This window comes from Ornithorhynchus anatinus, chromosome 9 (genome assembly GCF_004115215.2).
Source record: "Ornithorhynchus anatinus isolate Pmale09 chromosome 9, mOrnAna1.pri.v4, whole genome shotgun sequence".
Classification (NCBI taxonomy): Eukaryota; Metazoa; Chordata; class Mammalia; order Monotremata; family Ornithorhynchidae; genus Ornithorhynchus; species Ornithorhynchus anatinus.
The window spans coordinates 53,099,147-53,124,680 of record NC_041736.1 but is presented as its reverse complement, the minus strand read 5'-3'; the positions used below and the strand labels follow the sequence as shown (position 1 = coordinate 53,124,680).

At 44.2% G+C, this 25,534-nt stretch overlaps 1 protein-coding gene across 9 annotated transcripts in view; it reads left to right on the top strand.

Moving 5' to 3' along the window:
- Positions 1–596: 596 nt before the first annotated feature.
- EHBP1 (EH domain binding protein 1) overlaps positions 597–25,534 on the top strand; it is a 227,147-nt gene continuing 202,209 nt past the window's right edge. For 5 of the 9 annotated variants that reach the window (XM_003431281.5, XM_007672053.4, XM_007672052.4 and 2 more), the window contains exons 1-2: positions 990–1,103; positions 1,243–1,630. In XM_003431281.5, coding sequence (XP_003431329.1) covers positions 1,527–1,630 — 104 coding nt within the window. In that variant the 5' untranslated portion in view covers positions 990–1,103; positions 1,243–1,526. Of the gene's footprint in view, positions 613–988; positions 1,104–1,242; positions 1,631–25,534 lie in introns of those variants that run through there. The other 4 variants (XM_001511071.5, XM_007672051.4, XM_029071573.2 and 1 more) reach the window with 3 other exon arrangements.

The window sequence follows — 25,534 nt, the reverse complement described above, 5'->3', positions numbered from 1 at the left end:
TCCTCCATTTACCACTTTCTTCTCCTCCTCCCTCCATCCCGATTGATAGACCGCACCCCTCACCCATCCCTGGTCCCCTGACTCTAAACACTCCTAACTGCTCCCCCGCGGCTTCTTCTCTCGCCTCCTTTCTACCAATCAAAGAAATGGGCGCGGCCTTAAATCGCCCGGCTCCCGTTTCAAGACGAAAAAGAGGCGAAGAGCAGGGCTCCCCGTGAGGGGGGAGGGGGCCGTGATGGACGTCCGGCGGACCCAATGAGAGGGCCGAGGCGGCGGCGGGGCGGTGGGCGGGGCGGAGGGGGCCGCCGGCCAATGGCGGCGCGGCGAGGCGGGCGGGAGTTCGGCTGCGGTGGCTGGTAGGGTTAGTGTGAGAGGTGCGGCGGGGGGAGGTAATGATGATGATGGCGGTGGGGAGGGGGCGGCGGCGGGCGCCGAGGGGCGAGCGGTAGGACGGCGGGCGGGCCCGCCGACCGGCTGCGACCGAGCGAGCGCCGCCTCGGGCTCGGTTGTCCCATGCGGCCCCGGCGGGGATGGAGGAGTCGGCGGCGGCGGCGGCGGAGGAGCGGGGCCGGACCCAGCCCGGCGGCGGCGGCGGCGGCGGCGGCGTTAGAGGTGCGCGGGGCGGGGCGGCGGGGAAGGAGAGGCCCGGCCCCCGCCGCTGTCTGACAGGACCCGCGGCCCGGTCCGTCCGTCCGTCCGTCCGTCCCCGAGCCGCCGGGGAGCGGAGGTCCCGTCCTTCTCGGGGAAGGTCCGCAACCTTCACCCTCTCCCCGGCCGAGCGGCACCCCCCGCCCCTTTCACCCCCTCCTTTCACTGCTCCGGAGACAAACTCCGAGGGCAAACAAAGATTCCGCCGCTAATTATCTGCCCAAAGACAAAGAGCCTCTCTCCAGACCCCTCCCTCCTCCACCCACCCCCATCCCCATTTCGAGGGGCGGGGAGACCGACAGCATCCCTGCTTCTTTCCCGCTCGGTCAGCCCATACGTGATGTCGGGACTGGCCTCGACGCTTCTCATCACTGTTGTCGAAATGATGCTCGTCCCTGCCCCCGGAGCCTCTCTTGTCCCCAACGCTTCGCATTCCTGACATTACTGCTCTGAGGGTGTGTGTGTGTGTATTGTCTTATTGTTCGGGGACGAGGATGTGCACCATCATCTCAGAACACTAACTGTATTTTCCCCCCTCCCTTCCCATCGCCCCTGTCTTTTATCTGTCTTTCCGTCTTTGTTTTGCCTTTTCAGCCCTTCAGACCGCACGTCATTTAGTCCACGAGGAGGAATGATGACTCCATGAGGAAACCTCCTCTCACTCACCCGGTCATGTGCATCCCGCCGCCCCGGGCCGAGCCCCTTCGTCTCGTAGGATTTGCCCTGTGAAATGGGGAGAAGAATAATGGACCCCAGACATCACATCAAGTCGTAGTTCGCTTTTTCGATAGAGCTGTACATGTAGCTTTGGACACTGCGTTCCCTTAGAGCCGCCCCGTTGCCGTCCCGGGGCCGCCGGTGTATTTTGACTGATCATCATGGCTTCAGTTTGGAAGAGACTGCAGCGTGTCGGAAAACACGCATCCAAGTTCCAGTTTGTGGCCTCCTACCAGGAGCTGATGGTCGAGTGCACCAAGAAATGGTAAGCGATGATTGTTTTGGTTGGATTTCTAGTGCCGCAGCCCCGTTCTCCGAGCAGTTTTTCCTTTTGGCAATGCAGGGGCATCCGGGGGCTGGGCGGGGTGAAACTCACTTTAACAAGTCCTGAAGCCCGCACTCTTCTGTTGTCACCGGTACCACGTCGGTGGGCTTTAATTACTGTGCCACCGTCTGCTCGTTGGGGGTGGATGCTATGCTAGCACTTCCTAGATTTTGCAGACTTGTTCTGGAAGTCATTTTTTCCATCATCAGAAAAACTTACTGTGGTATTTAAGGGCTTACTGTGTGTCAAGCACTGTACTTATCTTTTGAAATGATGAGAGCAGGGTTGCGCCGTTGACTACCATCTGAGTAATGTAGGATTTCTGCTGGATGTTGGTACTATGTTTCATTTTGTTTGGGGTAAGTGATTTTCCTTTGTTTGAAAAAGAAATCTCTTTTTCATCCCCTGAATGGCCGAATGTCAGAAATGTAGTCTTAGAAATAAGCTTTATTATTTGCTTAGGTAGGCAACTGTATCATGTCTTAATTGCCCAACGGGATACATTTCTTGGCCAGACTGCAGGAGACAATTAGCTGGGCTGGTCTCTGATTTGCATCTTTCCACTTCAACAGAGTAAACTTTGTGCTTTTCTTTTCACTTGGCTAGTGCCACTAGCGGGAGGCTTACTGCTAGGTGCCTTTTTCGCCACCCCAGTGGGAGGAAAAAAAATTAGAACCTGTGGGCCTTTTCACCTCTAAGCCATTTATTTTGTCATTGTACAAAAGTACCACAGCTATTGTATGCCCAGTAACCCTCCTTGATAGAACCTGGTTTGTGAGATCTACGTTTATGTCCTGGGTACTTGTATGGTGTTAGTATTTGTATGTCCACTGGATGCAGAGCACTGTACTGAGCCCTTGAGAAGTACAAACAACGAAGAGGTATGTTACCTGTATACAAGAAGCTTACAGTCTTACCACTGGTGTTAAAATGTATTTATGGGGCCAGGAGGGTGACTGAAAAGGCCAATATGAGGCCCACTATCCTGTAAGCATTATCCACATACAAAAGTCTATCCCGGGTTATCCTGATTTGTTCATTTCGTTACTGCGCCTGGTGCTGGTTTTTTGTTTGTTTTTTTTTTGCTTTTGGTGCTTATACTTAAAAAACTAGGGCTCTTCCATGTAATGCTTCACATTTTGAATGCAGTTTTCAGTCCTGCTGCCAGATGGCAGGATCAGTCAGTGTCGGATAGCTTTAAAATAGCCTCGGCCCGCACTCCCTGAACTTTTTTCCACCCCCCCTTGGTGGTTCTGGGCCCTCATACCACCCCTTCACAGTCTGCAAGCTAACAGAGGCCACAGTCTCTGCTGCCCAGACTTTGTCCTCCCTAGAGTCCAGGCAGGGCCTGCTGCCCAGGCGATGTCTCTTGTGAGTCCAGAGGCTTGGCTCCATTTTCAATTTTCTGCCCATACCCCCCAGGCCCAAGATCCAACTCTCTTCCCAGCCCCTGGTGACCCAGGACCAGATTCTGTTGCCCATTCTTCTCTCTCTTCTCCCCTCTTCCCTTCTCGACTTCCTCTTCCCCCATCCCACTCGCAGATTCCAATCTCATCTCGCAGGCTAGCCCTGTCACCTTGTCCCCCCTGCAGATGTGGAGCCTCGCTGATTTAGTCCCTCCAGCTCAATCCAGAGCCTAGCTCCAATCCCTCTCTTTCTGCCCCCATTTTCTCACCCCGATATGTGGGGTGGAGCTGAGGAGGTGGGGCAAACCCCAAATTGAGGCAGTTAGGTAACTCGTTGCAGTCCCCACCACTGATCTCATCACTCTGGGGTCAAAGGCCCACTTTGTGGAAAACAGGGAACTGTAGGCCCAGGTTTGGGAGTCAGCAACTCTCCCGTCCTTACTAGGACTGAGACTTACACATTTGTCTTCATTTAACACATCAAACAATGGAGCAGAGTTTATAATGCTTATTTTGGAGTTGGCCTTCAAAATGGCTCACTCAGTGTCTTTAGTAATAGACGAATACATTGTGAAGATGGTTAAAAATGATCCTTCCCCACGGCATTCAAACAGTTCCCTCTTGTCAGCAATATATGTGAGATCATATTTTCTTGAATGTGTGTTAATGAGTAGGTTTCAGACCTAGAGTCAGCATGGGGGCCTGATTGTATGAGTGAGAAGATGCTCATTTTTGGAGGTGCCTATCCTTTCTCAGGTCAGGGTACCATTTTGTAAATTAGTGCTTTAGAATAGGGTAAGTCAGGGTTATGCTGTGCCCTTAGAGAAAGACCTATTATGGATAATGTAGGTAGAAGGCGAGTACCAGAACAGCCAGGCCATTAAACATCTTCTCAAATGCATGTGTTAATAGATATTGGCATTCAGCCAGACCATTACATAATGAAAACTCTGTTACTTTTGCATCTTGTACTATTAGGTTTTTCAGGGGGTGAAGGTAGGGTAGCTTTATTCACTGTGCTGGCTGACAGGATATCTTGAGCAAATAGCATACTATTTTTTCCTTTCTGCTTATAGTCTTTCACCCCCAACCCTGCCCTTCCTAGGTTTGCAAATTGGCCACTTCAGGTGCATTTCATTCATGTGTCTTATCTCCTGCCTCTCCCTTTTTCCTTCATCCAGGTGAGAGAATTATCACTGTGTAGGTAGCCACCCTTTACCCTCCTAACTGAATCAGAGATGATAAGATAGATGGGCTAGTCCTGTTGAAATCACTAACCTGATGAACCCTACCAGCTTGGGTCACATCCATCATCAGATCGCTGTGTTCAGAAATGGCGCTGCCTTTAGTGTATTCCAGAAGTGTACTGGCTTTTGTGTGTGTCACTTGTACCATGTCTGGTTGAGTTGGGCAACTCTGCCAACAACACCCCTCTTAATATCACTTGTGATTTGTAGGGGTATTTGTATTAAATGGATTGGTTATAGATAAAGCAGCAGCTCAATTCAGGATGAGATTATTGTCCTGTTTTTCTCATTCAGCAGAAGCCATTACCCTTTGAAACATTTGTGGTGAAAGGTTTTATATCATATTTTTTGAACGTGTGCATATGCATTATAATATTGAGTCAACGTAATCGTTTGTGATGGAATCTCCCGTTGGGAATGTGTAATGAAGCATGAAGTTATTTAAGGCTATATTGACACATGAACACTTAATGATTAGGAGACTCTGGAATTCTCATTTTCGCCAATTCAAAGATAAGACTTTCACGTCTTTTACAAATATGGATCCTGAGGAAGACTCTAGGGTGGACGGACACTGATTAGTCTCCATAATCCTCTGATTTTGTCTTCCTATTTAAGTTTCCCTTCATGAAGGAAAGTTTTTTTTTTTTTTATAGGAACTGAGTATGTGGAGTACTGAAGTAGTTCTTCAAATTTAAACCATAAGTATAGAGTACCTGTCAAAGTGAAGGGAAAGTGAGAAATGCTGGGGGCTGCCTCCTCCTGGCCTTAGCCTCTCTCTCTGGCCCCTTCTTAGTTCAAAGGGGCAGGATGGGCTAGTTACGGCTCTCTGCCCTGCCAAAAAAGCTATGCCTTCTTTACGCCCGTGATGTTGGTGCCCTGGAAAAGGAAGAGATGCTCCTGTCAGGCCAGAGATAACTTGGAGGATAGCAAGGGTTGAGGTTTCCAGGGAAGAAGGTGTCTTTTTAACAAGGCAAGACCCAAAAGCGGGAGCCTCTGCCTCACCCACATCCGATTGTCATGACAACAGGATGTAAACGAGGGTGTGGGAAGCCAGGATATGACAGACAACAGGATGAGGGCAAGGATTCTGAAAAATCAGCCTCCTCTGCATCTAGGACATGGAAGGCTGAGGCTTGGTACAGCTCAGCCTAGTTGTTTTGGGAATACTTTTCAGTTCTTCCTTGGAACAGTCAGGTTTTGACTCTCTGATATACAAGTCCTAGTCTCAGCTCCTTTACTGCTGTATTCCTCCTATTCTACCTCCGGCTGCTTCAGGATCTAGGCAGAAGTCTTCAAGCGGCTTTGTTTTGAAGACTGAAGTCACTGTGACTTACCCTCAGTCAACTTCAGGGGATGGTGGTTCTAGGGCATGCAGGCTTTTGTTTGTTCTCTATTTACCTGATTTCTCTGAGAGAGTGAAGGAACTTTTAGAGTTTAATTCTGTATTATGCTTTTTGGCCTTTACTGCTCTCTGTAGCATTTCTGTTGCAAGTGCTTGAGCAGGGAGAGGTTTCGTTTAGATCGTGACCATGCCATGTCTGTACCCTTGTATTGTCGCCTTGACTGTTTTCTGCAGTATTTATGGGTGGGGACTCAGCCACTTGCCTGTTGTATGACCTTGGGTTTATCAGCCAATTTATCTGTGCTCAGTGTACTAGAACAGTGCTCTGCACATAGTAAGCGCTTAACAAATACCAACATTATTATTATTATTATTACTCATCTGTAAAATGGGGATTAAATGCCTGTTCTTCCTCCCCTTTAGAGTTTGAGACTCATGTGAGACAGGGAATGTCACATCTGATAATTTTGTATCTTCCCCAGTGATTTGTACAGGGCTTGGCACATAGAAAACACATAACAAATACCACAATTACTAATAATATTACTTCCCCTTTCTTACATTCGCCTGGTCAGAGAGGTTTCTTGGGGACTTTGGGATTCAGATTTCATAATTCAGTAGGATTAGTAGTTATAAACCTTCATTGAGCTCCCATCTGTTGGATTCAGTGCACTTGATAAATTCCAAACAGGCAAGTGACACATTTTCTGCCCATAAGGAGCTCACACTGGAATGAGGGAGACACAAAAATATTTGCAAAGTAAATAATTGAATTGTCTATATAATTAAACACACATATAAGTCCTGAGTGTGGGTAAATAAGGTCGTAAGTGCTAGAGACAAGTGGTGGGTTTTTTGGGGTTTTTTTGACTTGGGATGTTGGGAATTAATCGAGGAAGACATACTGGAGGAGGTGGGCTTTCACGAGGGCTCAGAACATGGGGAGAACTGTGGTCTGTCAGATTCATGGAGGAAGAGATCTCCAAGTCAAGGGAACCCTGAGTGAGGTAGTGGAGGTGGGAGAGGAACAGTTCGGGTTTTAGCTGGAGGAAGAAGGAGAGCGTTTTGAGGAGTAATGGATGAAGAGATCAGATACGAGGCTGGTGGAGAACCTTGAAGCTTGGATCTCGGAGATGTTTTTTACATTGGTTAAACAGTATTTGTTTAGGGCAATCTCTACTATTTCCAGATCCTCTGGGGACCTGGAATAGTGAGGTTAAGGACTAAAAGCTTTCTTAGAATTGTGGGGGTTAGGGGGGAATAGAAAGATGGAGTAGGTCTTGGAGCTGGAGTGGCATGAGAAAGTTGAGTGAGGATTGGAGCAGAACAGAGACGGAGTGGGGTGGGAATTTGCAATGGAACTAAAAGACAGTGTGCCTGGCGTGGAAATTTTGCTAACCTATGGAGGGAGAGACAGAGACTGGCAGTAGTGGAACTGTTAATTCTTCTCCAGGGGTTTTGTCTTTCTCAGGTACACACAGACACTCTTTAGCTTTGTCACTCCAGCTCCTCCCCGACTACATCCCTGTTGTACTACAGTCACTGACTGACTTTGACCCTTTGTTTTATATTGTTTATTTAGTGCTTTAGGTCTCTTGTAGCTCAGTATCTTTCTGCCTTTGAATGATTTTAGTTATAAGGTGAGGCTGCTGTATTTTTCCTAATGGTTCTTGCAGCTTCCTGGCATATAAAGACATCTGCAGCTGCGCACTGGTGAATTCTCCATATTTTTTTTTAAGTCATATATGAGGTAGCTTGCCACTTTAGCAGAGAACAATGACAAAAATGGAATAGGGACATTTGTGTTTATTTGTACACTTGACCCCCACACCAAGTTAACCCAAGAGAGAATGCTAAAATCAAGTGAAGCTACACACAGAAGGTGTGTACCTTCTGACTAGTGGTAGAGAGGATAAATACTATTTGCAATTCCAATTTGTTGAATAAGTTTAGGAAAATAAGTCCCTTTAATTTTCTGTGCCTCCGTTTCTTCAGCTCCTACAGTGATGTTGGGGTGACTGTTGAAAGAAACTGCTATGTGCTCTGAGGTTTTCTTGGAAAGGCATATGAATATAAAATTACAATAGTTATAGGCATGTGAACATGCATTTCAAATTAAGAAAATGTTGGAAATGCATTTACACAGACTTTCAAGTCTGCTCTTCTGATTTAAACTGGAGAGTTGCTGCTGAGACCTTGGCAAGAGGAACAGGTAGGGTGATCTCTGCATGCCCACAAGTGCTTCATCTTCAGAATTAGGAATGCAGTTGCTTGTCCAACCCAGATAGCTTTCTTCATAAAAGCCAGGTTTTTGGGCTGAAATCTTCTATCTGAGCATCAGTTTTTTTCAATGGAAAATGGCACTAGTTGGATTCCTTCAAATGAAGACTTGCAGAAATGAACGTTCCTTTTATCGGCAAATGGGACTGAATTGGTATTATGACAACTCCAAACCAAAGATGCCAACTGAGAAGCCAAGGCCACGTTTGGAATTTGTACTCACTCTGCATTTAATTATAAGATCTTCAAAACTTGGATCATATTTTACATTTAGTGCCTGGTATTGTGCCCTGCACATAATATATTCTATACATACATATATTATACATATATACAGCATAAAGGTATATAAGCAATAATAATAGAAAATACAATTGAATGAATGAATAGTTGGCCAATAAATACTGTCGATTCTGAAAATATAAAACCCCTTCATATGAGAATGTAGTGTTATCAATGAAAGTGATTTCTTTTTATTTTGGAGGTTCTATGGGGCAGAAGTAGATCATATTCACTGGGCATGGTGTACTCCTGTTTCGTGTCAGATTTCAAAAGTCACAGCTAAATAATGTGTCCTAGACTTTGAGGAATATAAACTTTTAAAATATGTATTCATTCAGAGAGAAATTTTAACCATCTTCTGTATTTTGTGATTTTTGTCCCCTTCCATCTATTTTTGACTTCTTATAAATACGTCTGCAGTTTTACTACTAGTCAGGCAAAATCCTAAAGTGGATCCTGGCCTGGTGAGAGGCCATGTGAGCAGAGATCATACACTGTGGAAGTCTGTTCAAAAGCCAAGAGGTCTGTGATAAAGCGAGAGTGCATGTCAGCATTCTCTGATAGTTAGTCCCCTTTTTACTTTTAAATAGCTTACCCAGTGCCTAGGTTAAGGCTCTTGCTTGTTGAATAGTAAAGGCAGAGAAGCAAACTGGGGTCTTCTGTGGCCTTCTTCTGTAAGCCTTCTGGTGCCTTATTCTTTATTTACTACTCTTGCTTGGCTGTAGGCCTGTCTCTAAAGTTGGCTCGCTTCAGTGCCTCTTGTAACTAGACCACAACTAATAATAATTATGGTATTTTTACGTGCTTATTCCCAGGCCCTTGCTCATTTTACAACTATGGAATTGAGGCTGTGCTTTACAGCACAAGTTTGGCCCACTCCCTTAAAAAAATACTGTAGAGCTTTCTCTCTCCTCATCAGTGGCATTTATCAAGGGCCTATTGAACACAACACATACTCAGTGTGTGTGTTTGGGAGAGTACAACAGAAGCAAGACACATGATCAGTGCTCTGCAGGAGTTTGCAATCTACCTGAATCCATCATCACCGGGGAGAAACATGGCTAGAGAAGCTAGAGGGGCTGATTCCTGAGGGCACAATTAGTGATACACTGTGCAAAACACTCTGTAAAAGCCAAATGAAGGTTAATTTGTGGAGCTGTTGGGTTTTGTACTGTAGCAGGGCTTCAGTGAACTATTTGTGTTTCTGTGTAGGGATGAGCACAATAATCTCATCTAATTAAAGAAGTGAGAAAACAAGTTTTGTTAGTGTGTTAAAGCGTTCCTGTTGGGATTTGCTCAAAGGCTTGGTTGACCTGCTGGGCATTTACATGAAGTAAGAGTAGTAATTGTATGATTAAATAATACATTGCTTTAGAGCTAGGATAGGTACATTGAAAGTAAACAAGGGGAACCATTTGCCTTGATTGCTAGGCCTCAGGCAGCAGGAGGACTTAGTTAGGGACTGCCAGCCCTAGGAGAGGGACCTCACCTTTCTTCCTTTATGCTCCATTCCTGGCCAAGGAGAAGAGTAAGGGAAGGGTGGAGCAAATCCTACCAATCCCTGTGCCCTGGTTAGAAGGTCTTTTTATCTTTCTCCTCTCTTTCCGTCCAGGCAACTGGAGAAAATGAAACTCCCAGGTGTGGGTGAGTGTTCTGGTTCTTAGCTTCAACAAGGAGCAATTCTGAGATTAAGGGATGACTGCGGTCTGGCTACTCTCTGGGGGCTGGCTGGATCCTCTCTATGCATTGCTGAGATGAATCCCTGCTGCACCAAGTGGAGTGATTACCAGAGTCACACAACGAATGGGGAAAGGCTCCCCATGAGCCTGCTTCTTCTCGGGGCCGGGCAAGGTCAGGTCAGGCCAGGCCTGGTCTTTCTCTGCAGTAGTGGGTAAGGGGATACTAGCATTTTACTCTCTGTCCCTCTCAGAGCCAGTAGCAATGGGCAGTGGTGTCGCAGTGCAGCCCAGCCAGTGCTCTAGTCTCACTTGACGCCCACTCCCTTGGTGAGCTCATCTGTTCCCATAGCTTCAACTTCCATTTCTAGGCAGCTGACTCTCAACTGACTACCTCACTGGCTCCAACCTCTCCTTCTCTGCAATCTTGCATCTCTTCCTGCCTATGGGACATCTCTGTGTGGGTGTCCTGCCAGCATCTCAAGGTCAGTATGTCCAAAACTGAACTACTTTTCTACCCAAATCCTCTCCTCTGCTTAAGATTCCTACCAGAGTTGACATCACCACCATCCTCCCCGTCTCTGAAGCCTGCAGCCCTGGGGTGCTACTTGGCTTCTCCCTCTCTTTTAAGCTCCACATTCATTCTGTTTTCAAATCTTACCAGTTTCTACTCCACAGCACTTCCAGGCTCTGCCCTTTCCTCTCCATCCACATGACTGCCAGGTTTTCCCAGGGCAAAAGGCTACCAGGTTGGTTCATGGTCTTAGTCATAGCCAGATATGACTAATTCATCAGCCGGCCTCCAATCCCCCACTTCTTCAGTCCATACTTCACTCCCTTGCCAGATATTTTTTCTGTAAACACTCAATGAGGGATATTTATTGAGCACCTGTAGTGTGCAGAGCACTTTATTAAGAACTTGGGGGAGTACATCCAATGTAATAGATTTGGTATATACGTTTCCTAACGTAATTGGTAATTAGTATTCTTCTTATACTATCCCAAACTTCATTCCTCTTGAGTTGACCTACTTACTGTGCCTCATTCTCATTTCTCCCACTGCTGAACTCCTGCTCATGCCCTTCCTCCTTCCTGGAACTCCCCATTTCAAATCTGACAGAACAAGGACTCCCCATCTTCAAATCCCTTCTGAAATCATATGTTCTCCAAGAAGCCTAATCTTTAACCTCCCCAGTTCAGAGCCTCTCAACTGGTACTTAAGCACTTCTTTGTCACCTAAGCACTGATTTACTCCCAGCCATCCATAGCACTTTTTGAACGTATATCTTACATACCCTGATACTTAAGTACTAACTCACAAACATCTCTCCTTTTCTTTTTTCCTCCCATCTGAGTATCTTAGTGTCTGTGTCTCTTGCCAGCTTGTCAGCTCTTGGAGGGCAGGGATGTTGTCTACTTCATTGTATCAGTATCAAGTGCAGTGCTCCGCACACAGTGGGACCTCAATAATTACTGTTGATTTAAGGTCTGGCTTGGCCAGCAGTGAGCCAAGAGAGGTGTAGCCAGCTCAGCTGCAGGTGCCTGAATTTGTGAGTGCAAGCTGTGAATGAGCCATTCAAGAAGGAGCTCTTTTTGCCAGTGCTTAACTTCTCCTTCATGAGCATCGTGTACCATTGCAGTCTCCCCCAGTCTCCACCACTCTTCACCAGTGACTCCAAGAAAGGGGCTCTGGACTCCCTTATCTCTTGCCTGTAACAGAGAAAGGTCTGTAGGTACAGTTATATCTCAGTTTAGAGATTTTGTTGATGGTGAAACTGCATCCATGAGTGTCCTTGCACATTTTCCATTGAATTTGTACCTCTTTTTGAAGCAGCGTGGCTCAGTGGAAAGAGCACGGGCTTTGGAGTCAGGGCTCATGAGTTCGAATCCCAGCTCCGCCACTTGTCGGCTGTGTGACTGTGGGCAAGTCACTTCACTTCTCTGTGCCTCAGTTCCCTCATCTGTAAAACGGGGATTAAGACTGTGAGCCCCACGTGGGACAACCTGATTCCCCTATGTCTACCCCAGCGCTTAGAACAGTGCTTGGCACATAGTAAGCGCTTAACAAATACCAACATTATTATTATTATTATTTTGACCCCTTGCCATTTAAGGGAGCCTTACTCAACTTGCAATGGTTGGGAGAGGTAAGGGTCTAGGCTGGCAGGGGAGGGCTACATTAGGGGATAGTTGAATCCTGAGCCAGGGGAAGGAGCTCCTGCCTCTGCTCTGTCCCTGGATTAGAAATGGCAGACCCAGGAGCCAGGATTCCAATTTAATTCTTTTTAGAATCCTTGTTTGAACAACAGGGTTGGCCCGTGAGCATCCCTCATAATTGATTTCTTCTTTAGAGGTAAGTAAACTTGGAATTTGTTCACTTGTGCCAACTGGGGCTCAATCTAGGGATTTAGTGGAAAGAAATCAGAAATGACCTTGTCAAGGGGGGATATATTTGTATAAAATTCTGTGAGCCTGTAGATCTTTTTTTTCTCCTCTGGAAAATTGGTGTAAAGACTTAATTAAGTGAACTCTGTGGTCCATCTTCATTGTCATAGGTGCATCTGTCAAGAAATTAAGTGGAAAGATATTGTGGTATGAATTTTGTTTTCAGTTTAAACCAGACAGCCGCAAGATTGGTTTGTTTGGTCGTTCTGTTGAAGTGTTTGTTTTGATTATTATTAAAGGGACAGTCATAGTTTTAAATATCAGTTTTGGAATTTAGGGTTACCACTTGTTTCTCATGTGGTCAGTGCAGCACCAGTTTTGAATTTGAAGAATTTAAGGGCTCTCCATGCACACATGTATGTGTCTGCAGATGATTTTACTTGTATTTGTTTTTCCTAGAATGGGAAACATTGTGCCACAAAGATTTTTTTGCCCCCTGTTGTCCAGTGCATCTTAGGTACAGATTTATTTATGGGTAATAAAAAAAATGAAGCCCACTATCAAACTGCATGTGTGTTCAATTCTTATTCGGTTTCATTTGTATTTGTGAGTCTCTAAAAGGCGATTTTCCAAGTTTTTATTTTCACTTTTGTGCTCATTGTTGCTCTTAAGGAAAGAAAAGGAGGCAATTTTATTTTTAAAGATTCCATTTTGTTCTCCTGCTTGCAATATGAATTTTGCAGCAAAACCCAGCATAGCTCGTTTTTTATTTATTCTTCTATGTTCTAAGAGTTTGTTAGTAGAATGTCTTTTAGGTTAGTCTAAAATCCAAACCTTGTATTATTTTTTAACTTTTTAGTTACATTAATGCGTATGGTCACTATTTCTTCTTTTGCCTTAACTAATGGCATGAAATTGGAATATAGCCTACAACGTATCTTCTTATGTCATGACAGATTGGCAATTTGCCAAGAATTTCTCTGAGCTGTTTAAGGAGAGAATAGCAGATGTGGTACTTACCTCACCCTCCTAATTTCCTGCCTTGATTTTGAAAGTCGTCCATTATTTGAAACAGTGCCTTCCAATAGTTAACCAAATGAAGTCCCCAAAACCAAGTTAGAAAACTACCATACAAAGCAAAACTTGAAATATGGGCTGTTGATTCCAGAATTAACCCTCCTATCTGGTTAATGCCAGTGGTCAAGAGCTTTTTTGTTGGAGAACAAAATGGGTAACGATTGCAATCAGATGGTCTTCTGGAATGGGGGAGGATGTAGGAAGAGCTGGGAGTGTCATGTAGCCTAAAGAGCTGAGCTGGCTTCAGACCATAAGTGAGGTAAGCGGTCACTTCGTGGATGCCCAGAGCCAGGGCCAGTGAAGGAATTGTCCCAGGACAGCGGTAACTCTCCGTGTGGTTGTGCAGATCTTCTAGTCTGGCAGAATGCATAGGTGTCAGGGCTGCTCCTAGGGTGGAAGCTCTGGGGTGTTCCCCCAGCCATGGTGAGACTCCGCAGGCAGTTGTTTCGGCACAACTTCAGTGAGAATTCCCCACCCTTGGGAGAAGTCACTCACTTGCAGCTTGCTAATGCTGCTTGCAGGCTTCGACCACTTTTGTTTCTCTGAAGGTGAGAAAGAAAATCATGATAAATGATCACTTCAGTATCTGCTTCCAAATTCCCTCAGCTCACTTCTGATAGGAACAAATGTTATGATGAAATATTTGCTTAGTCTTGGAAAAAAACCAACCCTCCATTACTCTGCAGAAAGTTAGAGAAAGAACTAAGACAAAAACACCATCATAGGTCAGGTTATATAAGAGGTAATTTTCAGCAACAGTGTTAACACGATCCCATTGTGTGTGAGTACTAATAAATGTTCCAGTTTTGTTTGAATATTCATTTTTATGTACAGCGTATTCAGTGTGGTTGTGAAAATGTGTTTTCTTCATTTTTCTTTTACTGTGATTGTGTGGAATGTTTTACATTTTCCTTCGAAAATCAAGCATTTCATGTTTAATTTGGGAAAAATGCCTCCACAAATGCCAAGGAATTGTGAACTTTTAAGGCTACAAGAAGATTGCAGAGAAACAGTGTGATCTACTGGAAATTGCGGACGCTCGAGAATCTGGAGGCCTAGGGTCTAATCCTGAATCTGCCATTTGCTTACTCTGTGACCTTGGGCAAAGTCACTTAACTTCTCGGTGCCTCATCTGTAAAATGGGGATTAAATATCAGTTCTCCCTCCCCCTTAGACTGTAAACCCCATGTGGGACAGGAACTATATCCCATCTCCATATATTGTATCTGCCTCAGTGATCAGTATGGTACTTGTCCCAAATATTATTTAATAAAGAATGGAAATGTGTAGGAAAGAAAGTTCAAATTCAGTTTTGGATGGCTGTCTTCAGTTTGTATATTCACTGGTTTATATAGAAGTTCACACTTTTTTCTCTGACAGGGTTGCTATTGGGTACATGCCATGGGTGTGTATTTAAATACTCTCGAGTGTATTAATTAAGTGGGTTCTGCCATTTATGGATTTCTAAAAATTACAAAGATTTAAAAAGTTGTTGTAAATTGAACATTAAAGATAGCACAGTTCTCAGAGGCGTAAGAATAGAAATTATTATTGGTTCTCCTTTGCAGGGCTGACTGCTTCAGGGCAGCATACAAGTTTAGTCTAAATTCCATACTTTAATGGGTTTGAAAAGACTGAAATGTTTTTGTTCAAATTAGTGCCCACATAAAGAATAGAGGGTTTGTTTGGTATTCTTTTAACGAGTAAAAAATCCCAGAAAATCTGAGGAGTCAGACTGGATTTTAGCAATTTCATTCCTTGTTTCTGGTTGCTATATCTTCACCAGTAAATTTAATGTGGTAGTTGACATTGGATTTTGCATATCAGAACTGTTAAGGAAAGCAAACTGGTATATACTTTTTTTGAGCAAAGATTCTTAAATGCTAGTATATGAAATGAATTTGATTTCTGAAAAATGCTCGCATCTATTTGAATGAATCCCTTCTCTAAAGAACTCAAGCCTACATGTTATGCAGAATCTCTTGAAAATTATGTAGCCTGCAGCACATAATAAATTGTGATAAATTGGTTATCCTTTCTGTTTTTCACTAAATCAGCATTTCTTAAAGACATCAAAATGTAATCTTTTTGTGTGAGTTGTTAGTGCGTTTCTCTCTTTTTTGATAACTCAGTTCTGTGAAGCCCTGTATCCACCATCTGAAACCCGGTGTCCTGAAGGCATGTTTTATATTGTTGCCACAGCTATTTGAAAAGCAGTTAGCTTTTTAGCTAGGCAGTCCTAATTAGCTGTTGGCAGGTGGTTTATGACAACTTCAGGCTGCACCTCCTGTAACTTTGATAACAACACAGATTTGTATTGGAGACTAATGGGTATTGGGATTTGGGAGTGTTAATTTTATATGAAAAGGAGTCAAAAGGAAGAGAGCACAGGCTTGGATCCGGCATTACTCACTCAAGACCTGTAAGGTGGCATTTGTCCCAACCATGGGGAAGGCACTGCAGTAGTCTATCATGAAAAATGGCAAAGCACCTGGACCCAATCCGTCACATTTATTGAGCTTTCTGTGTGCAGAGCATACTACCAAGTGCTTGGGAGAGTCCAACAGTGTTGACAGACATGATCCCTCTCCTCTAGGATGAGGAGAGACAATTCAGTGAGAAAGACAAGTGCTAAAATAAATTAGGGGAGCCAGCAAAGAGTAAGGATATGTAAATAAGTGCTCTGAAAGGGTATCAAAGTACCCTTTGGGAAGCAGCGTGGTTCAGTGGAAAGAGTCCAGGCTTGGGAGTCAGAGGTCATGGGTTCGAATCCCAGCTCTGCCACTTGTCAGCTGTGTGACTGTGGGCAAGTCACTTAACTTCTCTGTGCCTCAGTTACCTCATCTGTAAAATGGGGATTAACTGTGAGGCTCACATGGGACAGCCTGATGACCCTGTATCTCCCCCAGCGCTTAGAACAGTGCTCTGCACATAGTAAGCGCTTAACAAACACCAACATTATTATTATTACCACTAAGTGGCTAAGGACCCAAGTGCAGAAGGGAGGGAGAATAAGGGAGGGACATGGGAGGTTAGTCGGGGAAGGCTTCCTGAAGGAGATAATGATTTTACGAGGGCTACTAATAATAATTGTGGCATTTAAGTACTTGCTATGTGCTATAGCTCTGTGCTATTCCAGTACTACGGCACTGGAATAGATACAGGATAATCAGATTATACACAGTTCCCGTCCAACCTGGGGCTCACAGCCTAAGTAGGAGGAAGAATAGATATTTAATCCCCAATTTGGAAATGGGCTCATGAGTTCGAATCCCAGCTCTGCCACTTGTCGGCTGTGTGACTGTGGGCAAGTCACTTAACTTCTCTGTGCCTCAGTTCCCTCATCTGTAAAATGGGGATTAAGACTGTGAGCCCCACGTGGGACAACCTGATTCCCCTATGTCTACCCCAGCGCTTAGAACAGTGCTCGGCACATAATAAGCGCTTAACAAATACCAACATTATTAAATGAGGAATTTGAGGCACAGAGAAGTTAGTGACTTACCCAGGGTCATGTAGCAGACAGGTGGCAGAGTTGGGATTAGAACCCAGATCCTGAAACTCCCAAGCTGGTGCTCTTTCCACTAGTCCCATAATGCTTCTCAGCAGTAACTGATACTAGCATGCCACTAGCTAAAGCACTTGCCCAAATTCTTTATCAACCTATGGAACACTGAGGAAATGCCCAGGATATCAAAGATGCCATCATTTCCATAACTACCAAAAGTGGTAGTTATCAAAGCATCTTTGTACTCTCCATCGCCGGCAAATCCTAGCCTGGATCGACTACTGAAAAAAGTTCATTGGCTGAATGAGCATAGAATCATAATATGGCTTCAGATCACAAGACAGGACAACAGAGGTGATTTTTGCAGGGCATCGGATACAGGAAAAGTGCAGCCAGCAGCACTGAGACCTCTTTTCATAGACAGTAGGAAAACATTTGATGTTGTCAGTAGATTTCACCTCCATCAAGATTCTGAAACAACTGTCTGTGTGGCTTATCGGGCTTGAGCTGTGGGTCGGTCCCCTGTTCCTTCCGTTTTCCATCCCTAATCGAGTCCAGCAAGAATGTGTAGTGGGTCCAGTCCTGTTCCATGTATCCTGGCACCTTCTATGCAGGCATGCTGGACAATATGTCAAGAGATATGAAAATATCTGCTTCTGCCCCTCTGAGAAACTCTTCCCTCTCATCAGCATCTTGCCTCATCCAGACTCCTAAAGACAATCATTTAAGAACTGTTGTATGCTGATGGCTGCATCTTAGAGGCACACATCCAAGAAGATGCACGAGATTGTAAACCACCTAACCAACTCATCCAGGCATTACAGACTAATGATAAATCTAAAGAAAATCTAGGTTTTGAACCAGCCTGGACCAGTGAAGCCAGGCGCACAAGCAAAAATTGACACTGGCAACACAGAGCTGAATGCTGAGAGATAATTCTCTGTTATATAAGCAGCTCATGGATCAAGGAATTGGAAAACTGAATTAAAATATCCTTTGGGAGACTTTGATCAGTATGATGGCAGGACTGTTTAAGCCAAACTAAAGGTTAAACTAAACTGTAGTTCTTTGGTTGTGATGCTTGGGTTTCACCAGCCTCATCTGTAGGCTGTATTCAGTAGAACAGAGGATAGAGCATGGGCCTAAGAGCTAGAAGACCCTGGGTTCTAATTTCAACTCTGCCACTTGTCAGTTGTGTGACCTTGAACAGGTCACTTTACTACTTTGTGTCTGTTACCTACCTCATCTGTAAAATGGGATTAAGACTGTGAGCCCTATATGGGACAGGGGCTGTGTCCAACCCAATTATCTTGGATCGACTCCAGTGCTTAGTACATATTAAGCGCTTAACAAATACCATAAAAAAGAAAAAAGAAAAAACCCAACTGCTATATTGTGAGCTGTAATTGTAAAACTGAAAGCAAAGAAGACAGAATAAACCTTTGTTGACTAACTGCTCATTTCCTCACCCTATTTGTCTTCTCTCCTTCATCATGTATTCATTTAGGCCTTTACTCTTTTACCCCACTCCTGCTCCACAGCACTTATGCCGTATCTTCCAAGTCACTTAACTTCTCTGTGCCTCATTTACCTCATCTGTAAAATGGGGATTAAGACTGTGAGCCCCAAGTGGGACAACCTGATTCCCTTGAGTCTACCCCAGCGCTTAGAACAGTGCTCTGCACGTAGTAAGCGCTTAACAAATACCAGCATTATTATTTTCTTCATACTCGGCCACTTCCCCTACCTGTAATTTATTTTAATGTCTGTCTTCCCCACTAGACTGTAAGCTCCTTGAGGGTAGGGATCGTGTTTACCAACTCTGTTGTATTATATTCTCTCAAGCACTTACTACAGTGTCCTGCACACAGTAAATACTCAAATACAGTTGATTGATTGAGGAACCATTGTAGACATGATTTAAAACCAAGCTTCACACCGTACGCACTCCTGATGAACACCGACAGTTAGATGCCATGGATAGACCAAGGTGGCTCAGGGCAGTCAAGAAAGGTGCAGCTCTCATTGAGTAGAAGGTTCATATGACTTGAGAGGCAAGGCGGCAAAAACAAAAACAACATTAGACTGTTCTAAACAGCAACATACCACCTCCACAAATTTCAGGTGTACGCGTGCGCGCACACGAGTTTCACCCATCAATGGCATCTTCTGCAAAAACAAAGGTCAGATACACACACCACCCCTCCCCTTCCTGCGTTCCCCCCCCCCCCCAACACACACACACCAATATGAGCATCAGGAAGGCATTTTTATTTGAAGTAGCTATTTTTCAAGTTAAAAGTCTGAAGATGGTTTATGTATGTTAAGAAATACAGCAGCAGTGTTTGTTTTTCTGCTAAGAACATTTTGTGGCTAATGAATATCATATGTGATTAGAAATTAAATTTGTAAATTATCTCAAGTTTCTATCAGACATATCCATTGTAAGAGGATCAAGCAGATGTTTGAAAATTCTTTCTGGTTCTATACCTCAGAAATCATACCATGGTTAAAACCCTTTTTCCTCTTCAAATGCTGAAGTGAAGACTACTTTTCATAAACAGAACATTATCTTAACTATGTTCTTGATTTATTTCTAACAACTACTTATATTTTTCCTTTTCTTTTAAATGTGGACTGTGCTGCTTGATTTAGGTGGAAACCTATAAAGAGACTGCTTAATGCTAGGGTAGGAGAATGACATTTTCTTTGAATGTTCTTGCTGTTCAAAGAACTAAGATAAATTTGCAGATGTGGAATAGCAACTTCTTTAAGTACAGTAATAGAAATAGGTACTCAGCTTACCTCCATGGTTGTCAAAAAATAACACCTGGGTGAGTCTTTTGCATTTCCTCCTACCAAATTTTAGCCTTTGTTTTTTTTTTTAACCACTTCTCTCATTTCTCTAGAGGCTACCAGTAAAAGGTGCTACTCACTGCTCTTCAATTAGTGTCACACTTGAATTAAATGAGCATGCACCTCATTCAGTTACCAGAGCATCCTTATCACCAGAAAGCATTGAAGCAATGTGTCCTATTGGAAAGAACACAGGCCCAGGGGTCAGAAGACCTGGGTTCTAAAACTCGTTCTGCCATTTACCTGCTGTGTGACCTTAGGCAAGTTACTTAACTTCTTGGTGCCTCAGTTTCATCATCTGTAAAATGGGGATTAACTATCTGTTCTCCCTTCCACTTAGACTGGGAGCACCATGTGGAATAGGGGCTGTTCCCGATTTGATAAATTTGCATCTACTCCAAGTACTTAATACAGTGCTTAGCATATAGTGAACATTTAGCAAATGCCATTATTATTTTTATTTGCACCTGCACAAAGCAGATTTACTACTAATGATGCATCAGTTGATATAGGAGATCAGCTAGGATTGTGTCCTATCTGTAGCCCTTGTCCTCTGCAGTGGGTGGGCTGAAAAGACACTTGTAGAATCAGAGTGAACACAGCATTTCCTCTGCAGCTGCTAGCACTGGGATATAGTGTGGTTGACATTTCATGAGAAGAGGGAATTAAGTTGGCCTTCAGTCCATTAACATGTTTTTATATGAGTGTATCTCCCCACCCTAGACTGTAAGCTCACTGTGTGCAGTGAATGTGTCTGTTTATTGTTGTATTCTCCCAAGCACTTAGTACAGTGCTCTGCATGTAGTAAGTGCTCAATAAATACGATTGACTGTTAGTAATGGATTTTGTGTTTTTACTATAACGTAAATTATATATTATAAATTATATTAATGTCTGTCTCCCCCTATAGACTGTAAGCTTGTTGAGGGCAGTGAACATGTCTACCAACTCTGTTATACTCTCCCAAGTGCTTAGTACAATGCTCTATAGTCAGTAAGTGCTTTATAAATACTACTGATGATGATTATTACTGGCAAAAGTTTACCTTAAAAAGAATAAGCATTCAACCATTTAAAGTAGCAGGGGTGACCAAGGTGATCATGAGTTAAGGGTTGACCAGCCTTCACCCTGAGAGTCCTACTGGGAGTAGACAGGAAGTGAAGTTAGTGCTTAGTACAGTGCCAGGCACATAGTTAATGATAATAGTTAATTATTTATAAGTATGGTCCCCTTGTGCTTTGCAGGAATACTTGAAGCCTCTTTCTACCTTCTTCCTCTGTCTCATCTACTCTCTTCCCTTTCACCCTGCCACCTGATCTTTGGCACTGGAGCTCTTCCCAACTCTAGTGCTGTGGGCCTTGTGCAATATGGTTACCTTGGCGGCCGCCTCCCCAGCGTGACTGATCCGCAGAAAACGCGGGCAGGCTGACAAATAGCCCAGACACAAGGCTGCAGTCTGTCTCTGTATGCAGCATCTACTAGTGAAGCCTGACCCAAATCTCCATCTTGAAGCCAGTACTATCCCCTGCCCTCTGCTTTCCTTTTTACTCTGAGCCAAAACCCAGGAATCTGAAAGGCGCTTCTTCCACACCAAGCCCTCGAGAAACATTCGAGCAATGTTCTCCGGCTTTGGTGCTGTACAGTCCGCTTGGCCACGCAGGGGCGATCCTGGGGAAGAACTTTGGGAGCCTGTGCCAGGCTCTGCAATAAGGCAGGGTGTCTCCGAACTTCTTGGCTTGTGTCTCCAAAACCAGGTCTACGGTGCAGGAAATCTCTCTCGAAGGCACACATACACTCATGAATGCAGCCTCACTGTTGGCAACATCATCTTTCAACCTAAGGACAGCTTTACTGGTTGACGTTTTGTTTCGGACTCTGTGGGAGTATATCACGTATTGTTTTTCTGTTATGATATTCACCTAACCTGATTATTCTGCTGCGGATATGTGTAACATACTGATGTTTGACAGCCTTCCATAAATCTTGTGACTGGGTAGATGTTGTTTAGTTCCCGCAGGGAGATGGATTACTAGGTAAAGTGTTTTAAAATCCTTTTTAAATAGAAAAGGGAGGCACTGGGTAAAGGAGTGAGAGGAGTCACTGTGTTATTAAAATCACATCTCCTCCGAGAGGTCTTCCCCAGCTAAGCCCTCATTTCCTCTTCTATGACTCTCTTGGACTTGGATTTGCACCTTTACTCACCCCTCCCTCAGCCCCACAACACTTGTGGACGTATCCGTAATTTATTCATATTAATGTCTGTACCCTCCTCTATACTGTAAGTTCTTTGTGGGCAGGAATATTGTAGAGGAAAAACAGGATGTGGCAACAGTCTAAATATGGGGGTTGAAAGAGTCAAGGTTAGTTTGTCACGGTTAGATTGTGGGATGCCCTGCAACTGATCCAGAGGAAAAAGCACTGCCCTGGGAATCAGGAAACCTGGGTTCTAATCCTAGTTCATTCAGTCATATTTATTAAGCGCTTACTCTGTGCAGAGTGCTGGACTAAGTGTTGAGTTCCTAGTTCTGCATGTGACTGGGTTATGTGAGTAAGGTTTGCACTTAGAGTTTGCAATGTGCAACACCCTGGCCCCCCTACTCATTCACTGCACATTATGCCCCAGTGGAAAACGTTCCTGATGGGGATGAGAGAGTTATGAATGACACTGTACAAGCCAGTAGCACTATCATTAATTCCTCTGGGCCGGAGGTTCATCTACCTTCCATCCATCAGCATGTTGCAATCCTTTCTTCTTTCTTTAAATCCAAATAAATTGGGTTTCCAGATCTCGATGAAACATTAGAGAAGCAGCATGACTTAGTGGCAAGAGCATGGGCTTGGGAGTCAGAGAACATGGTGTCACCTCGGGCAAGTCATGTCACTTCTCTGTGCCTCAGTTACCTCATCTGGAAAATTGTGAGCCCCATGTGGGCCAACCTGCTTATCTTGTATCTAACCCAGTGCTTAGAACAGTGCTCTGCACACAGTAAGCGCTTAACAAATGCCATCATCATCATCATTGAGTGTTGAAACTGGATGGATGTGGTAATTCATCATTTAAAAAGAAATTTCTTTTTTTAAGAATGTTAAGGGGTATCTACAGGTAGAGTTGACACAATTGGCTCCTGCAAATTGTGTCGCAAATGTTGTAAACTGGAAATAATCATCTCTTAGGAACAGTATTATAAAAGGGGGGAATTGTTTCCTGAACCAAGGTTGGGTGCCCTATTATTACTAAAATTACTCAATTTATTACCAGAATTACTCAGTTGTAGATGAGTAATGAACCAAATGAACTTCCATAATTGCCCCAATTTTTGTGTAATTTTTGTAACAGTAAAACAGGGGTGGGGCTATTGCACAGGTTTTATAAGAATTAAGTCTATTAATAAAGGGGAGGAGGAGAGGAGAAGGAAGAAGGAAAGAGGGCCTTTAGACTTGCATCCTTTACTTCTATTGCAAGTGCTGCATACAGTAAACAGTGGATGAACTTCTGTGTTGTCCTCCTTTCCTGATGTCCTGGTATGTGTGCCTAGCACTGCCTAAAAATATGTAGAACGAAAACAATCTTTAATTTCCTCCTCAAAAGTCAGAGTGGGGCACTTATGCAATGGATGCAATTTTGTGAGTAAATGAAGTTGCTAAATTAATGTTTATGTTGCAAAGAGCTGTCAGGTTGATGTAAAAATAGTTCAGAAAGATAAAAGCACAGTACACAAATATAATAAAGTACTGCATAATGTGCATTGCCCCTACTTACTAATGATCTAAAATGCATAGAACAATGATACATCTTAAACTCAAGAGTGGATTTGATTGGGGATTCTGAGGTGATTGGGGGGATTATATGAAGTGCTCTTGGCTGAAATCTTCTCAGAAGGCTGCAAGAGTGCAGAGTGGAGAAGGTGTGGAGATGAGGGTGAGCACCAAAGTGGGAAATGAGAAAGGAGGGAGAGGGCGGGGGTTTTAGGAGCCTGGGACCTGATGTTGTAAACCTGAAAAGCTGTTAATTGAGAGACACTGGAATGCATTACTCCTAATTCAAGCAGTGGTAAATCCAGGACTGCCTGAATGCCTCCTATTCTCTGGCTAAGTGGGTGCCCTGTAGACAAGACAAGACTGACCCACTCTTGAGTTATCTGCAGAACAGTTCCCAGGGTGCGTAGCCCGGGTATTTAGCCGGAAACCCTGTTGCCTTTGGATAGCCAGGCAGTCTCTTTGGGGAGCAGGAGTCTGGGGTTATAAGGTAGCTGCAGACAGAAGACTAACTTCTCTTAAGGCTTCTTGACTCCGATTTTCCTGTGGCTATTGCTGGGTGACATTCCCCAATCCTTCGTGGAGAGTAATTGTCCAGAAGACAGAGACAGCATCTCTAGAAACCTGGTGGCCTGCTAGAATGTCTTGCTGTTCGCTGATCTGCAAGGGCTGGAAGATTTAACTGGGGATATGAAGGTAATTGGGTCATCTCACAGCTGCTACTTCCCATTGCTCCATTTTGGATGTGGTCTAGGAAGAATGAGGCAATTCTGGGGAATGCTGCCCAGATGATGATAATAATAATGATGGCATTTATTAAGTGCTTACTATGTGCCAAGCACTGTTCTCAGAGCTGGGAGAGATACAAGGTAATCAGGTGGTCCCATGTCAGGTGAGGTAACTGAGGCACAGTGAAATTAAGTGACTTTCATTCATTGTATTTATTGAGCGGTTACTGTCTGCAGAGCACTGTACTAAAGGCTTGGAAAGTACAGTTTGGCAACAGAGGGAGAGAATCCTTACACAACAAGGGGCTCACAGTCTAGAAGGAGGAAAGAGACAATAAAACAAAACAAGTAGGCAGGCATCCCAAAGTCCCACAGCTGAAAAGTGGTGGAGCCAGGATTAGAACCCACAACCTCTGACTCCCAAGCTCGTGCTCTTTCCACTAAGCCACGCTGCTTCTCTGTGCAGATGACAGTCACTTGCCTGAGGAGTAACTGATGTTACCTTTCTGGCAGGCAGTTACATCTAAGAGATAGAATCATGTTAAGAGCCCTAAATTGAGTAATGAAGAATTTTAAAAATTAGTTTTTTCTTTGGAACATGCTGCCCTTCAAGATGATCTAATGAAACCAGCTCCCATTGGGGTGTCGAAACTTGTATTTGGAGAAAGATTGTTATCTTTCATATTTTACGATGACTTTATCGAGAGCAAATTATTTTCTGTGCATATGGCAGTGTGGGAGTTAAGGCACACTAAGTCAGTCATGCAGCACAAGACCACCAGCTGATAGTGTTGGAGTCCATCTTCTGGCTCTCGGTGCTGCAGTCAAGGAAAAAAGTGCAAATCTACATGTGCGCTATTGTATTTTAAAACAGCACATCTTAATTAGAGCTATAGCGCAAGTCAAGCTGTGCTAAAATAATTTAATTCATGTGCACGCAGGCATCTGTTTACAGCAGCCAGGCTTGGAAGGGGAGCTCTGTTCTCAGATACCTACTCCGGGGAGGAGTCATCAGAGGCTGGATGAAGCCCCCCGTCCCCACCCTGTCTTGGACATCCCTGGAGCTTCCGAGCCAGTGGCTGGTGCCGGATGGGCAGATGGTCGCTGTGGACGGTGCTAAGTGTGGAGAAGTTGCTTCTCTACAGTAGTCTGGAGGGTTCTGGGAGTGAGCAGTTCCCTGGCTGGAGAACCGCTCTTGGCATCAATGGCAAAACCTTCATTAGCAAGGAGATGGCCAGGTGTGAGAAAAGGAGCTTCCTCTGCTCCTTTGTCCTCTCCTGCTGCTACTGCAGGACTGC